The sequence below is a fragment of the Aquila chrysaetos genome, chromosome 15, assembly GCF_900496995.4.
Source record: "Aquila chrysaetos chrysaetos chromosome 15, bAquChr1.4, whole genome shotgun sequence".
NCBI lineage: Eukaryota > Metazoa > Chordata > Aves > Accipitriformes > Accipitridae > Aquila > Aquila chrysaetos.
The window spans coordinates 29797088-29814901 of NC_044018.1; the positions used below are offsets into that span (position 1 = coordinate 29797088).

At 46.9% G+C, this 17814-nt stretch overlaps 1 protein-coding gene across 1 annotated transcript; it reads right to left on the reverse strand.

The window, feature by feature from the left end:
• Window positions 1–15767: 15767 nt before the first annotated feature.
• On the reverse strand, window positions 15768–17504 carry HOXC12 (homeobox C12). The gene is made up of 2 exons (XM_030037832.1): window positions 16940–17504; window positions 15768–16123 (listed from the first exon to the last, which is right to left on the reverse strand). Exons 1-2 carry the CDS (start codon window positions 17502–17504, stop codon window positions 15885–15887), a joined length of 804 nt encoding a protein of 267 aa, XP_029893692.1. The 3' UTR covers window positions 15768–15884.
• Window positions 17505–17814: the final 310 nt, after the last annotated feature.

Consider the following 17814-nt stretch of genomic DNA (forward strand, 5'->3'; position numbering starts at 1 on the left):
CTGAGCAAAAAATACAGTGGCTATTTCAGTAGAGCTTTCCAAACTATGGTGCTTATCAGGCAGTGTGCCCGGATTTTTATGTATTTATTAGGAAATCTTGAAGGGAAACATGGCGGCTTCACATGCTAAGGTTGTGTGCTCTTCCTCACTTTGAGCTTTCTTCATCCCCCTAATGCACCAACGCACTCCTGATCATTTATTCTCATTAATTTCTGGATTCCCCCCCCTCCTTCTCTAGCTTTGTATTTTCTATTTAAAGAGCCGTTCTCATAAAACCCTTTTTATAAGGGATCGGGGCGTGAGAGCCTCTCTGAATGCGTGTGTGCGGAGAGAGAGATATACACACATATAAATATGTCTGTAATTCCAAAATGAGCTGTGTTTTCCTCTCTAATGCACCGTTTGGCTGATGAATATATATATATATCTATATAGGGGCAAGAACTCTGGCTGCAGAGATGGATTTCTTCAGGTTTGTAATCTGCCCTACTTTATGACTTGGACGTCGTTTTGGGCAAAACTTTTAATTAAAGTGTCAGCGATCTTTTAACTTGGCTTTTTATGGACCAATATTAATACTAACTACAAACTAATAATGTTAAGCTATTGTTTATGAGTGTAATTATTTTTTTCCCCAATTCCCTCCTCTTTGCAACCTGCGTGGAGGATCTTCTCCCTCCGATTAAAAGGGGAAAGCCTCCAAAATACACATTTTTTGTTACATTTATCCCAATCTCGATTCCATAGGAAGGCTGTAGGCGCGAAGCTTTGCATCCAGGCGAGGACTTAAAGCCTGTTGTTGAAAAAACAATATCCAAGCAGCTTCTTAAACCCCAAACAAAGCACACAGACCCCCCAAAAAAACCCTAACACAACAGCAAACAACAAAAATCTGTGTGGCATAAAACTCGCCGTCTCTCCTCTAGGTGCGTGAATAATTTATTGCTCTTCGTAGGTAAATACATCTAAACCAAGCCCTGGTGTCGTTTTGGTTTTTAAACCCAGTTTAAAGGATAGGATTTGCCTGCTTCCTGCAAGGAAGCAGAGAAGAGGCAGCTGTGGAGTCACAGCACTTGAATTTGACCACCAAAGTGACCACCATAAAACGGAATGAGGGCTGGCGGCTCGCATTCCTTTTGGTTGCCCTTAAAAAAAAAAAAAAAAAAAAAAAAAAAAAGGCGAATAACTTTAAGGCATAGCCTTAAAGCATCCAGAGCATTTCAGCCTCTTCGGTTTTTAAACCTGCTTCATTTCCTAGCGACTGGGAAAGGTTAGAGCGTGGAGGGGAAAATTAAAGAAAAGCTGTATTTGTGCTCTTTAAAGGGGAAAAAAATATCTAGGGGAACTTGAGAAGGGGGGAGGAAAGGTCTGATTTTTGTTGGTTTTGATATGACTGTGTATAAGATGAAACTGGCCCGTCCAGAAGATTTTTTTTCCCCCTCTATTTAGTTATTTCTCAGCCGGAGGGAAGGAAAAGGAGGCGGCAGCACCGACCTCGTCACTCCTTGTGCAATTATATATATAAACACCCAGCTTTATGCTGGCATCTCAACCGGAGACTTCTTTCTATCCAAATTGCCCCAGCAGAAAAAGCAAAGAGCAAGGAAAAAAAAATTCCACCACCACCCCCCCCCCAAGCCAACCCCCCCTTTCTCCGGAGTCCGCACTCATTTGCCTGATATAATGCAAACACTTAACACATTTAACAGCGTTTTCAGCAGGCAAATAGGCTCAAGGCTTGTAAGATGTGTTTTGTGTTACTAACATGAATTTTAAGGGGATGTTAGAGGCATTTCGTGACCAAAAAACGTTGTAGCAATTGTACCAAAATCAAAAACTTGGAGTTGTGAAAGTTGGCTTTAGCTGATCTGTGTAAACATCTGAAGTTATATTTTGATTTAGGTTAATCCTGTACTTGAACTCTTCTCAATAAATCATTCTCTTTTTTTTTTTTTTTTTCATTTTTCTCCCATCAGGGAGAGAAGATATTATTTTTTTTCTTCCTCCCCCCCCCCCCCAAAGCTGGAGTTATCTGAACGCAATGTAAATTCGTTAGCAACCTCCAACTTCGGTCAAAAACTTTTTTATAAGTATTGCCATAAAGAAATCTTTGTCCGAGCCCGTACAGTAGGGAAAGTACTGACTGGGGGGGTGGGGAAAAAAAAGGAAGAAGAAGAAAAGAAAAAAAAAAAAAGAGAATAGATTTTATACCAACCTGGCTTACCACGTTACTCATTGCTACTTACTGTGCTCTCAAGATATCTGATGCACAATTTAGACCCTGAACCTTTCCCTATTTCAGCCAGTTGATGAGAGTTTGCTTTGCCTCCTGCTTTGGGGGAAGAAATAAAGGAGTTTTTCCAACCTGCTTTGCTAACCTGTGCTCACTCGGGGCTGCAAATGCATTGCGAGTGGGTGCAAAAAGCACTTCTTTAGCAGATGCATCTCTCAGCAGCTTCAGAGATGTGCTTTGCTTTTGCTAAATAGGCTCCAACTTCTGATGTCTAATGACTTTGGCCTATCAGATGTTCTCAAAGTGATTTTTCCCTCCCTTCCACGACGGTACTACAATTACTTCCTCAGATGGACTTCAAAAAAAGAAAAAGAGAAAGAGAGGAAACTCAGGCCAGTAAACAGATTACTAGACACCGCGTATGTGTACAGGAAATCTGAAGGGAGAGACAATAGCTACAAGTGGGAAGCGCTTGGAAAATATTATTGTCCCCAAATGGCAAAGATAAATTTAATTGGATGGATGCCAGGCTGCGAAAGAAAACTATATAAGCTGTGAACAATTCAAAGGGAAAAAAAAAAAAAAGGACTTAGATCTCTCTAGACCTGAGCTGCAAGTTCAAAATCATGTGGACTTAATCAAGATAAAAGCAGATTGAACTATGCTTCCCAACCGCAGGCAAGGCTGGGACTGTCTGGGATAAAAATGTGCGGCGGGTGTCGGATTCAAATAGAAGTGATGCCGAAGAGGCGTTAAGAAGAGTTGGGCTTAATAATAACCAATATAACTAACACTTTGCCAGTCGGCCTTCCCACTTATTTTTATTTTCTCATCAGCCGCGGGTCCTTCCCCACCTCCTCCACAGGGAGAGCTGAGGCCGGGGGAATATCAATGCCTGTGTGTTTCCATCTATTTATTTACTTTATTTTCCTCTGCACAGCTCAGTTGCAGGGAGCTGCTGAAGCATGTGAAACGGCGAGGTTTGGGGAATTCAAGTAAAACTTCACAGCGTGCTAAACTCGCTCCTAGAGCCGCTGCGAAATTCAGCTTAGAGGAGACAGGAAACCCAGAGGAGCTCGTTAAGCAACACCTAGTTCTATTCCACAGCCTCCCTCTCTTTCCCCCCCTCCAAACCTCTAAAAATACTTATTTAAACACAAAGGAAGACATATAAAACACACCCAAACCTTTAAAAAAAGAAATTCCTTTATTCGCCAGACATGCCCTCTTGATAACTTCAGCAGCGCCACTAAAATGTGCAAAACTGTGTAAAAAGTCGGAAATTGTGGCAGGGAAAATGTGTTTTCTGTTGGGTAACTCATTTATTGGCAAAATAGCCCGAAATGCAAAGTTCAGAATAGAATGTGGGCGGCTAATCCTCCCCAGCCTTATTAAAACCGCACACACGTTTGCATGCGTGGTATTTAATCCTTAAATAGGAAATAATTTCCAAGTATTGCACTTTAATACTTTGGCTCCCGCATCCCCCCTTTTTAATTTATTTTCTTTTTAATACTTTTTTTTCCACAACAGCTAGCACCTAGATGTATTTCCCTCAGATAACCATTGATCAAAGGCGAATCTCAACAGTTTATGGGGATAAACTTCAATAATTCGCAATTGAGGGCGCGACGGCGCTGGGCTCTCTCTTCCATCCCCGCATTAATCAGAATAAAACGAAACAAAATCCTTCAGCTGCTTCACGGGGTGACATTTTCCAAACGTATATCCAGCTTTGGGAAGATAAATGCTGCCGGCGAAGGAGTGGGAGGTATAGCGGTGGAAAATGCCTGTGTCCACCCTTCTCCATCACCTATGGGGCTAATGTATGTACCTGCCTTTCCCTCCGCACCGACGGCCCTTCGCCTGTAGAATATGCCCTCGCATGCAAAAGCGCATCCCTCTCTTATTTTCAGTCGGAGGAGCGGAGGGGCACAAAAATTTCTTTTCAGTAAGTTGCTTCACTCTATGCCCTCTGCAAGGAGCGCGGCTCCTTTATTCTCCTGCAGAATAAAAAATGATATTCGCATCTTTTCCTTCATCGGGGATGAGGGTCGAGCATTTTGTTGGTGCCACATTCAGTTGAAATGAATATATATATAAATTCCTGTAGCCGGAGTTCTCCTTTGATAAGGTACTGGCTTTAAAATACCTCATGTATTGAGAGCAGACAAATTATGAATTAAAAATCGGTCCACTAATCGGACTCTTACCTAATCCCTCCTTCTGGTCCCTCCAGTCTATTTTCTTTTCTTTCTTTCTTTCCTTCTTTCTTTCTTTCCTGCGTTCTTTCCTTCCTTCCTTCTTTCTTTCCTTCTTTCTTTCTCTTCTTCTTTTTTTCCTTCTTTCTTTCTTTCTCTTTCCTTCTTTCTTTCCTTCTTTCCTTCCTTCCTTCTTTCTTTCTTTCCATATTTATTAGAAATTTGTGAGTCTATAGCAAGAGCAACTGTGCAGAAGTATTAAGTTATTTGCTTTTACACCATAAATACGCATGGATCTTTATTCATTGCTATAGTACACCCATGTATGCATTCTGATTGAGTATTTCTATGGAGTTCTATCCGTAGAGCATAGGTTTGCCTAAATAACTATATAGTTACCTTTTCATATCAAATGAAGGCAAGTATCTGCAAAATTGGCTTCTCCATTACACTGATCTCCTTCCATCCTTCCCAGTGCGGGGTATCCAACACACTATTTCTTTCACCCTTTGAGTAGACTCTAAGGCAGAGGCCGACAACCGGGGGGGGGGGGGGAATATTGAATGCTATTTTCTCGCGGGAAGTGGAAAATAAAGAAACATGGTGCCTTTTTTTTCCTCCTCTCGGGTGTTTTGGGGGGCTGCGGGGAGCGGGGCCGCCGGGGTAGCCGGGCTGCAGCACCGGGGGATGCTCGGTCCCCTCGCAGGGGATCATTGTCACATCTACGGAGCCCTGCATCGTCCCCCCCCTCAAAGATCTGCCTGTTAGAAGAGAAAGAAAGAGCAGAACCTCCCCCACCCCCCGCAAACCCGGGGAATATCCACATTTTGGTGGGTGCCGTCCCCACTCCGGGCTCGGCAGCCCACGCCGCTCGCAGGGGAGGTGGGAGAGGGGCCGGGGGATTTGGGGTTCAGGGTGGGGGCAAAGTGGGGTGCAGAGACACAAACCCAAACCTGGCAAATGTCCCCTCCCGGCCAAGCTTTTTCCTCTTTCTGTCGTTTTCCCACGGCCCAAGCGCGGTGGGTTTGGGTGATTTTTGCCGTTTCGGGTGCATTGAATTGGCTTTTCCTCTGCTCTTTTTTTTTTTTTTTTTTTAGGTCCCCCTCCCCATTTTGTTGGTTTTTGGGGGGGGGGGGTGGTTTTTGGTTTTTTTTTTCTGGAGTGCAAAGGTTCAGGGTGAAATCAGCTCCGGGTGGGGTGAGGAGAAAGGGAGAGAGGGAAGGACAGCACCACTTAACTGCAAGGCAAGAGGTAAAGGGACTCAGGGCTTTTACCCACCTCGCTTGCGCCCGACCCCCCCTTTTCACCCCTTTCCCTGGGTTATTGCTTATTTATTATTAAACACCCCCCCCCCCCCGCCCGAGCTCAGCCCCTGCTCAGGCCTTTTCCAGGAGTCAAATATGAGCAGAAACCAGCTTTGCCCACGCACTAAAATCCACATTGTTTTATTCCATTTATCCCCATCTCCGAGCACAGACAGCAGACAAGCTTGGCTCGATCCCAAATATCTCCTACACCCACCTAACCGCCCTCCCTTTTTATTTAATGATTACCCCTCAATACCCAATATTTCCCCTCTTCCAGACAAAAAATTCTGCCCCTCTCCCTCCCTCCACCCCCTCTTTTCTTTCTTTCTGCCTCTCTCCTTACCGAGCGAACTTCATTGTTTTCTGGAGGAAATGGTAATGTTCAGACATTAAACCTTAATTGGGCTTTTCTTTATGATGTTTAATTTCCTCCACGGCAGACGGGTTTGCATCTTGCTGGGAAAAGAGAAGAAGGGGAAAAAAAAAAAAAAAAAAAAAACCAACCGAAGAAGAAAAAGGAGAAGGGGGGAAACACCCTTGTTTGAAGTCTGCAGTCCAGCTTAGTGGGGGGAGAAAGGATGAAAAAAAAATCAGGGTTTGGAGAAAAAGGCTCCATAAAACCGACCCCCCCCCCCCCCCCCCCCCGCCTTTGCTATTTCAGCACTCGGCTCATCTCTCTGGAGGGGGGTGGGGGGGGGGGAAAAAGGGTGTTTTAATGAAAAGAAGGGTTGCGGCATTGAGCGGGCAGGTCGCCGGCAATGGCATTGCCCGCGGGGCTGCGGCGGAGCGGCGCGGAGGGGCCGCGGAAGGGGAGGCTGGATGGAGCCTTAACTTGACCTTCACTTTGCGAGGGCGGGCCCCCGCCCACCCAGACGGGCGGCCCGGGCGGCTCCTCCCGCAGGCAGCGCGGGCAGCGCGGGCAGCGCGGGCAGCGCGGGCAGGGCAGGCAGGGCAGGCAGGACAGGCAGCTTTCCGCAGGCGCGGACATCGAGGGGAAAAAAAATAAAAAATAAGATGGGGAGGAAAGGGGGGGGGGTGAGGGGCAGCTCCTGCCCCGGAGCCCCCCTACCCCCCGAAATCAAAATTTCCCAAATTTATTTGAAGTCTTGGAGCGAGAAGGGGCGGGGGGGGGGGGGGAAGGGCAAGTTTTAACCGCTGCCTAAAAAAAAAAATAAAAAAAAAATCTCCGTTATAGCCGAGCGGACCCTTTCGTCTCCCTCCATCCTCCCCGAGAAATCCCCTTTCACCCCACCGCATCCCCTTCCCCACGACCCCCCACTCTCCCCCAAAGAGGCACCGAAAAATCCCTCAGCACATTTTTTCCCCCACCAGGTTTCCCTACCCCCCCCCCCCAGCCCCGAAATCCACCCCAAAATCCCTTTTCCCCTATAAAAAAAGGACAACGCGGAACCGCGGCAGCCAGCGCGGCTCCTCTTTGCAAATAGGTAATTTCTTTAGCCCCATTCGGGAAAGAAATGGGAAAAAAAAAAGAAAAAATCCATGGCAGAGCCATTTCATTGGGTTAGCGGGATTTTTTTAAAGTTTGAGGAGAGGTTCCTCGGACTTTGATGAATGCATTTTGGGCAGGAAAAAAAATTAAAATGAAGTGCTTGTGCAGATGTGTAACTTTGCCGGTGTTCACCCGCCTTTGTGTGTGTCTGGGGGGGGGGGAGACAGATGCTTTATTTCACAGTCTCTCTATAAAGAGATAATTATATATCTAGTTATCCACCGGAGCAATAAATACTCTTCATCCACAATTACAGATGAAGATGGTTGGTTTAAATACCCATAAAGTCAGTGTTTGGGCTCTGGCTGGAAGTTGGAAATGAGAGATTTGGGGAGGGGGGGGAATGAGGTGTAAAGAGCCACAGCGGGGGAAAAATCCCAAGGAAAAGCCCTGTGGTCCAGGCAGCCCCCCAAAAATGAGCACGACTGGCTAAAACAAAATCTCAATATGGCTTTAGCTGGGCCCCCTGGCAGTGGGGTGCCCGTGGGTGCGATGAGTTGGTCGGTCCTTGGAGGGGGGGGTTTGAGCAAGGCGAGCTGTGCTGTACTCGTACCTTGCTCCACGGTTACACACCGGAGCTCTGCACGGGTATTTCCACTCCACGGGGTGTTCACGTACAACCCCCCCACCCCCCGCATTTACTCCCGCAGATCCCCGCAAAACCCCACGGGATTTATTTTTCAGCAAAGAAAAAGAGCCCTGGCCCACACCATCTATTAAAATATCATTTTACAATATTATTTCTACCTTAAGATATTTTGATTTAAGGTATGTATGGCCTTTATTTTTTTCCTTTTCTTTTTTTTTTTTTCCTTCATTTTATTGGACCTGAAGCCTGCCCGACATTCCTCATTGCTACCTTGGGTCTCACACTGTACTTTTCCATACCTAATTTTTTAAATGCTTTCTCCTTTAGCAGCGTCTCGTCTCACCTCACCTCATAATAGTTTACTGGTTAATCATAAAAATAAAATGAATTTCCACACTCTCTGTAATTATCGACACTTCTCCACCCGACGTGTAGGTTTGGGAGGCACAGGAGTGTACTGGCTGCAAAAATGAATATTAATACGCTTTCCCTTTGAAATAAATTAATTTTGGCAAACGTTTTTATAATGAGATATCCTGATGGTTTATGTGTTCTCTGTGGCAGTGTTTGGCTAACCCAAGCCTAAAATTAAAGCACAAACTCTCTTTAAAAATTACAGGTAGATTTTTAACGCGGATTTGAGGCACATGCTCTCATATTCCAGCTAGACCAAAACACGGGCTAAATGTGATTTATTCTGACTGGGGGAGTTATAAGATCTCTGCATTTTTCTGGTACCACAAAAGCAGAGGTTAAAAAAAAAAAAATCTGGACTGACAAAAGCAGGCAAAATACTTTATTTTCAAAAATAGTCATTTTTTGACCTGAAACAGGGAGAAGAGAAAGCCCCCTTCCCCTTAAGCTGCAGAGAAGGATCGTTAATACGAGATTTATTGGGGGGCGAGGGGCGCCTATCTTTATTTCCTATTTGAGCAACATGAAAATAAAGTCACTTAATGAAGTCTGAGTCTAAAAAAAAAAAAAAGGAGTTTGTGGAGAGTCAACAAGACGCAGCCATTAGAAAATCCACGCAATTTAGCCACAGTAAGGAGTACAAGCCGACTGATCTTTTTATCTTTCTTATCCTTTTCATCTTTATTATCACTCTTGTTAACAACACCAATGAGACTGGATACATATATCTCCTTTAAATGCAGTCATCCATGGAGCCATTGTAGTTGCTAGCTACAGATATATTAATTAATTTATTCTCTCAACAGTAAAATATTGCTGTGTCTACTTGCTACCTACCAAGCAATAAAAAAGAGGCTTTTTTTCCCCCCCCTCTGCACTTCATTAGTCTTTACCTATAAGTTTCCATTTGAAATGATTTGCTTAAAACTAATTACTTGCAACGTACTTCATTTTCCTCTCGCAAGGTCTGGAAGGTTTCAAAGTGGGGTGGGTGGCCATATGCTGATAAATGCTGCTAATTATTCCCACTCTGTGTTTATTTTATATTTATGAACCCCCACTCGGAACCAAACCGAGGCATTCTTCGGCAATAACGCACTGGCATATTAATGATAAGGGGGGGGGCATGTGCCTGAAAACAGTCCCTATAATAGCACGGGGGAGGAAAGCAAACAGTTAATATATCACGCAATTAGCCAAAGGACGGAGCCTGAGCCACACACAGACGGGGAGAAGGAAATCCAGTCATTCTCCTCACTTTAATGGGAATTATTACATGTATTGTTAATTGCTGCCATGCTTTAAGTTGCAGCCCCCTGAAAGGCAGCTCCGGGGGGGGGGGGGGGGGGGGGCTGTGCATTTGCCCTGGTTCTGGGGACTTCGAGGGGTGGGCTGGGGGGGGGAAAGCAAACTATTTCCACGCGTGGACAGGGAGCATCTCCACCGGTGCTGGACTGAAGCCCAACACCATCATCGTTCCCCTGCGTGATATTCCCACGCCGCCCGTGGGTCATCCTGCCAGCGCCCAGCACCTCCCGCCGCACCCCCACGGCAATGCTCAGCAAGTCAGGGTGACCCCCCCCACCCCAAGATACCCCCCCGGCACCCACGCTCCTTTCACCTCGCTCTTGGTGCAGCTCCTTTTTGGCCAGGTCCGAAGGGCTGAACGCACACAAAGCCCACGCACACCCGGGGGGGGGAACACCTATATGCACCCACAGCCTATAGCACTCCATGCTATACAGGCTACGCCTTTACTCTTTATTTTGGGGGACGTATAGGAGGGAAATAAAAAAAAAAAAAAAGAGTTTCCAGGTCCCTCCCCTCCAGGCAAAAGCACCAACCTGGGTGTCAGCAGCCTGGCGGCGTTTATTTTCTCACGCACTTTTTAATTCTTCCTATTTTTCCTTCCGCTAAACCATCTCTGGGGCCGCCTGGATTTGGGTGTAAAAACTCCGATTTGACTCAGAGAAAGTGGGTTGGAAGAAAGTGAGGAGGGGGAGAAAAGAATTTTGACTTTCCGCCTTGATTTTCGGTGTTGCTCGCGGACTGCCTGATTAAACTTTGCTTAAAGCGGCTCTTAATGGCTTCGAAGTGAGCTCAGCGCTAAGTCGGGTCGGGTTTTGCAGGGGGAGTTCAAAGAAATCAGACATTTCTTCAGCACAAAGGTGTCAAGCACATATCTCCTGGCTCAGGAAAAAAAATGCCCTTTTTGTATTCCTGCTTCGCACATTATATTTCCCATACTGAGTACACGCTGGAAGTACCGAAACAGGAGTAAATCCCTAAAACTGACCCTCACGCATTAATATTTTCTACGATTTTTGCAGTAGCTGTGAAATAGCACCTCGGTCTTTGGCATTAACAGGAGAAATATTCCTCGCAATTAAAGAGATGAGGGTTTTCTCCCCTCGCTAACGAATTCATTTTAAAGCCGAAGCAATGAAATACGCTGCTGAATAAAAGAAACCAGCCCAGAAATAATACAGATTTTATGGCGAAGCAACAATTTGTTCTATCCGCTCGCTGGTAATAAATAAGTTTTATCTATTTTCGTGAGTGTTTGAATGTCTTTGAAATCCAACTATTCCTGCTCAAGGTGAACCGACTTACAATATATACAATTTATGTCACCCTATAGCACTCAGACCTGTTAGGCATAATTCCTCCTCCTGCCCATTTTCCTGCCAGATTGGCGCAGGGACATAGAAAGAAGGAAATAAAAGTGGATAAAAGTCTAACTTGAGTTTGCTTGTGCAATATATGTGTACATATATTCTCCTGGAGCAGGAAGAAACAGAGGGAAAGTGTGTGCACCCGTGTTAAAAAATAAAAATTAAAAAAAAAAAGTTAAAAAAGTAACTATTACAGGAAGAACGTGAATTTTCACTGTGTAGAAAACCCAAGCCCTTCAGATTTCCCCAACTACTTCTTCATACCCCCAAACTTAAATCTCTCTGGAGGGTTGATTGGGGTTTGCTGCTGGAAGGAGCAGAAGTGGGGCCCATTCCTACAGGAATATTTGCTTTCCTCCTTCCTCCTCTCCTGTCCAAATCAAGCAGCTCCTGGGGAAAAAAAAAAAAAAAAAAAAAAAAAAAAAAAAAAAAAAAGATTAAACTGCTCAGGACTGGATAAATCATCTTATAACTTTGGAAGACCTCAAGCGCACCCACCCTGTGTTGGGGAATCCTGCCTGAGGAAGCGGGGAAAAATATATTAATTTATCTTAATCGTGTGTTTTTCGCACAAAAACTGATCTTAACTTCAGCAGGCTGAGGCTCAGGTCAGTGGCTCCCAGTGTGCCCAGACTGGAGGGTGGGCTGAGCTGGGGGTTACTGGGCTTGGGGCTGGATACGGCCAGGACTGGGGGAAGGATCAGTTAATTCGCCATAGACCCCACTGTGGTTTCCTTTGGCATTTCTTTAATAAAAATCCCTTATCGATCTTCTAAAAGCTTTTTTCCCCTGCCCCCGAGAAGTGTATGGCATCTCCCCCGAAAGGAAAAAGCAGAGAATCCATTGTGTATAAACATCTGCTTGGAGAGAGATCGAGGAAATCATAATCTAATTTATTTAAATTGGCCTGACGGGCTTATTTTTTTCTCTTGTTAAATGAATTTGCTGCGAATTTACGCCGAAGAAACGCAATAACGCTGGTCCTAATAACCATAACCATAACAATGAGCATCAACATGCCCGAATCTAAACCCAGTCTAATATATTTCCAGTTTAAGAGCCGCGCTTTCACGTCTCATTCCCATCTTAAAGCCATACCCAGGGTACCTTTGACGTTCCTGTATCTGTAAGGAAACCCTTCCATATAGCAGTTCCCATATGTACATAGGGACGGTGGGAGCCCCTGGGGCAGGGAGCTGCTTCCAGGAGAGGTAGAGTCCCCCTGTACCCTCCACCAGAGACAAAAGAATCCCAATTAGCCCATATTCAAGCTTCTTTACCCCCCAAAATAGCGTCTCGGTTGAGTTTTGCTTCCAATTAATGCTACGAGCACGAGTATAAGTCTCATTAAACCAGCAATTTGGAGATTAACTTATGCTTCTAGTTTCCCCAGGATTTTTCTAATTATATTTAGAGCGACGCAGCAAGCGATATTTCTCTCATTTTACAACGCATTTTACACATTCATTTAATTACTTTTTTTACCAAAAGATGATCTACAAGCCACAGAAGGCAAGGCTGGCCAATATATTTTTTTGTTACTCTTTTATTAACCTTGCAAGTTAATACTAATTTTAAATAGTAAACAGTAAATCACCAAGTAGATGTTTGGGCAATTTTATTTATTATCAAGAAATCACATAATAATACATTATTTTTATTATTATTATTATTGTGAAGCAACTTTTTACATGACTATATAAAGCCAGAACGTGCTATAACAGACATTTGCATAGACCCTACATAGAATAGCTTGAGGTAAGAAACATTACATATGAACTATACTGCAAAGGATGCATATTAACAACCGCAATAACCTAGACTAGGGGATACAAGCAGAAAAAACAATGCCACGTACACGGAGAACAAACACAGAACAAACAGAAATCCCACCGAGCCGCCTTTTTTAAAGCAATCTGGAAGAGAATATTGCATATATTTTCATTTTCTTCGGCATTTTCTCTAGGGGTTGCTGCTGGTGTCTTGGCCTTTGTGTTGGGGAGGACGGTGGGGTTTTTTCGGGGGATACAAGTGCCCCTCGGTGGGTGAAGAATAACGAAACGGATTGATTTGTTTTTGGGGATGGTGGGATTGAAATCCAACACAGCATTTCTGACATCTCACCGTAACTCACCCTCATTCCCACCTTCCTCAAACTCCAGCCTCCAGCCCCACCGCTGCCTCACGCCGGGGGATTCGGGGGGGGGGGGGCTGTTGGGAGCTCAGTTCAGCAAAACCTGCGTGGATTTGGTCCTTTTTTTCCCGTGGAATTACACCCGCCCTGGTCCCCGCGACACTGCACAGCCCGAAGTCACCCTCCGCGGAGCCAGCTCAGCCCCGCGACACGGCGACAAGGTGCTCTGAACGCACCCAAAGCCACAACCACCCCCCAAAATCTCCCCCCACGGCCACCCCCAACCCCCCCAAAAGCACCCCCCAACAACCACCCCCCAAAATCTCCCCAAGACATTGCATTCCTCCACGTCGCCTTCCTCCTTTAATTGCACATGGTTGAGCTGGAGCATCTAGAGATATATCTATATATATGTGTGTTTTAACACATCCTAGGCTTTATTGCACAGCATCGCGACAGGCGATACCCTCCGCGGCGGCTCTTTTGTGTGGGAGGAGGGGGCAAAAGGGGACCCTCGCCCAGAAGCCAGCATTGAAGGAGGAGATGGGGGGTCTTTCTTTGCAAAAACAAGTGGAAGGAAATAAAGCTGTGACATTTCCCGGGTTGGGAATTAAAAACAACAACAACAAAAAAAAACAAAACCAAAAAAAAAAAAAAAAAAAGGAGGGGGAGAATAAGGGGAAGCAGCCGGGGAAGGGATGGGGATGAAGGGAGGAGGGTCTGCTGGATGCTCCTGCAGAAATAAAGCTGAAGGAAAAGGCTCCTTTCAGCCCAGAGAGGGATTTTTTTTTTTTTTTAAGGAGTCGGCTCCATCCTTTGCAGCTCGTAAATAAAAGCATTCCTCGGCGCTGCTGGTCATGACCATGAACGCGGGGAAGCGGGAGCACGTGGTGAGCATCCAGACTTCCCAGAAAACGCTGCTTTGCCATAAAATTAATCCCCCCTCCGATATAAAACGAATGGAGCAAAGCGCAGCGTGGCAAAGCACCGGACTGCAGCACCGCCGCCCCCCTCTCCCCCTTCAGCCTGAACTAAAATTTCCCATTTTTTTTCCCCTTTTTATGCTAAATTACAATTTCCCATGCAGGCAAAGCTTCCCAGGGCCCTAAACCTGCTGCTCCCCACATCCTAATCCCCCCCACCTCGCTCCCCCCCGACTAAAAGTGCCTTGAACACAGACCTGACAGGGAATCACGAAAATTGGGGGTTTTCTCCAGGAAATCCGAGCACACATACAAAGAAAACCCGTCGCATCCTACCAGGCCCCTCTCTACTGCCCTGAAAGGGAAAAAGCCAGACAGGGTTTTAGGGAGCCAACCCCCCCCGTACCCCAAAGACAAAAACCTCTTCTTAAAGATGGGGTTGTCTCTATTTGCAGCTAGCAGGGCTTTTTAGGGAGGTAAAGAAAGCATCGCCCTTGCTAGAAACCTTCATTTTTTTAACCTGATGGGCAGCTGGGGAAGGGAGACATAGCTGCATGAGATATATTTCCTTAACCCCCCCCCACAATCTCCTTTTTTTAAATTGAGAAATTAGCACCCAGGCGACAAAGCGCATCTTTCGAGTTATCCCAGGGAGGGAGAGATGCGACTCGCTCAGGCTCCAACAGGCTGGTATCACCGGAGGCTACAAAAAAGGATATTTTCTACCTATTTTCCTACGTTGTCATCAATAAACACAGCAAAACAGCATTCTTACCCCGTCAGAAGAGCTGTTGCAAAGAAATTTTTTTTTTTTTTAAGAGGAAGGATTTAATTTGGGGGTAGTGCAGAGAATCGCTGTGAATTCAGAGAGAAAAAACACTCTCCGAAAGGCTCAGTTTACGTGGAAGGAAATTCAGATTTTTTTCCAGGGAGAGTTTTCTAGGGGTGTGAGTGCGTTTTCCTTCTCCTTGTGACATTCTGGCATTGAGGACAACACCACCGCCTGCATCGAAGCCTCATATCTATAGGGACATAGTGTGATACACATACCTCATATATTATATAGATATATACCATATACACCGGATATATACACAGTCTTTGTCTCTCGCCTCTTCCTAGAGATCCTGATTAAGCCTCGAGATCCTGATTAGCCGCAAACCCTCAATTTAGACTGAGAAAAACACATCTTGGGTCACACCGTGCGCTGAAAAAGAGCATCTTCCATAGGACGCGGGGCCGGTCCTTTAAGACAACATACCCCATCCCCTTCCCTATTTTTTTTCTCCCTCCTATTCCTTTATTTTTGTTATCCCCCCCCCCCCCCCGCTTTCCCACTAAACACCAAACCAGCCCTAAACCCTGCGTGGCAGCCCAGGAGAGGGGCCAGGATCCACCCTCATCCCCCTCAACCCAGGTCTCGCCGCCAACCGAAGCCGGGCGGGGGTGGATGGGGGGGGTCTAGAGGGGGGGGAGCGGGACCGGCGGCCCCCGACGGTGCCCGGCGCTGCACGGAAACCCTACCTGTGCTGCTGGCAAAGGAAAAGCGGCTAAAGTCGCACTCAAAACCTCCCCTTCAGCCTGGCGAGCATCTCTGGAAGCCGTCTGTCCCCCCGCGGTCCCGGCGGAGAAGATGCATTATTATTTTATTTTATTTTTTTTCTCGCTGTCGGGTTTCATATTTTAAGGGAAACTGGTTATTTATGAATATTATTTCTTTATTCATTGAGTTCTGGGTAGGGAGGGGTGGGGGGATTAAGAGTGATCAGGTAAAGTCCCGGGAGCTCGGGTGAACGCTAGAGAGTCTATGTGGGGGGTTTTGTTGGTTTGTTTTTTTTTTCTTTTTCTTTTTCTTTTTTTTTTTTTTTTTAATACCCGACACGGACGCTTTTAAAACTTTAAAAGAAAGAAAGGGCTTGCTCTCTCAGGAGGAGTCTTTTCTTTTTCATACGCCGGTTCTGGAACCAGATCTTCACCTGCTGGTCGCTCAGGTTTAATCGGTCTGAGAGCTCCCTCCTTCTTTGGCGAGTAATGAATTCATTGACCATAAACTCCCCTTCCAGCTCTGCCAGCTGCAGTTTGGAATAGGGTTTTCGTTTTTTCCGGGACCGTGTGTGCATCGGGTACCAAGGAGCACCTGGCAAAGGGGGAGCGAGAGTTGAGCACTTGGCAAGGAAAAAAAAACCCCAAAACAACTCTTCTTTAAAAAAAAGGGGCACCCCCATCACCCCTCTCTGTGCCTCCCTGGGGGCCCCGCTGTCCCCCGGGTCCCCCGTTGTACTGGCCGTGGGTGCTTGGGGATGCTCCCAGTTGCCTCCCAGGGCCACGGGGGATGCGTGGGGCGGGCACAGGAGGCAGAGGAAGGGAAAGGGAGGGCGCGTTATAACCGGGGCACGGAGCAAAGGACGGGCAGGGAGCGGGCGACAAGCCTGGGACCCCCCCGGGGAAGGGCTCCACCGCCGCCCCGGCCCCACTAACAGGGAGAAACCTCCACCCCAGTGCCATCTTTGAAGGCTGTGGGGTTTTTTTGTTGCTTTTTTAAGCATCCCCCCCTTCTCCCCCCTTCCCTCGGGCAGACACACCTCTGCGATATCCCCCAAAAAACCGCCTGGACGCTCCGCCAGCCCTCCACGCCGCGCAGGGATGCGCAACCACTCACCCACTACCCTTCACTGCATCTCTCTCTCTCTCTCTCTCTTTTTTTTTTTTTATGGGATATTTACATGTTTATAGCCTTTTCTTTTAAAAGAAGCACCACCTAATAAACCATTCGGGATTTCGGTGCTACCCCTAGTGGTCTCAGCACACATAGACGCCGCTTCCCACCGCTGCGCCCAGGAATTACCCCGCGAAGGAACCCCAAACCGGCAAGTTTCCAAGCAACCCCCCCCCCCCCCCATCCCCCAAACCACGACCAGATCCAGCCCCGAGACCCTCCTTCCCGGGGTCTTACCACCGTTGCCTAAAGTGCTGCCTTGGTTCAGGGGGGAGACCAAACCCCCCGCTTCTCCGGTCGTGCCTTTATTCCCTTCATTGAGCAAGGAAGAGCTGGAGTCTGACTCCAAGGACTGGCAGGACGGAGGGTCGTGGGGGACCGCCTCGCTGCTCGGATAGTCATATTTGCTGAAATTGCCCCCCATGCCATTGGGGAGGCTGGATTCGAGGGGCAGCAAGGCACTGTCCCTACCCCTCTCCTCCCTCTTGAGCCCGGTGCTTTCGGAGCAGGTTTCCCGGTAATAACATTTGCTTTCCTCCACCCGGGCGAGGTCGCAGGCTCTGCCGAAGGAAGGGTTAATGGAGACGGGGCTGCTCAGGTAGGGTTGAGGGTACCCGTTGCAGGGTTCCGAGGATGCCCAGGGCAGGGAGCAGACGTTATCCCGTCGGGGGTAGGAGAGGGAAGGCAAACCGGGCAGCTGCCCTCCGGAGGCACGGAAATTTGGGAAGTAGAAGGTGTCTCCCGTGTGGATGTTCACCAGAGGTCCCACAAAGCCGGGATTAAGGAGGTTGTGCTCGCCCATTTCCGCGGGCCTGACCGAAAGCTTCTACTTTATTGCTATCTGACATTAAACATAGTTAAACCGACGGCTCGGCCCTATTGGTCCGGGGGGGTCACGTGAGCCCCAAATTGCGCTGGGAGGGAGGGGGGGGCCCTCCCCTCCCCTGGCAGCCGAGACAAAACACAACAGCAAGTTCCGCCTTTTTACGCCTTTTCTTCCCCCCCCCCGGCCTTCTTCACCCCCCCTTCCCAATCATAAAAAATCATAAAAAAATCCCATAAAGCATTTTATTAAAAAAAAAAAAAAAAAAAGCAACGGCTCCCAGAGCTGG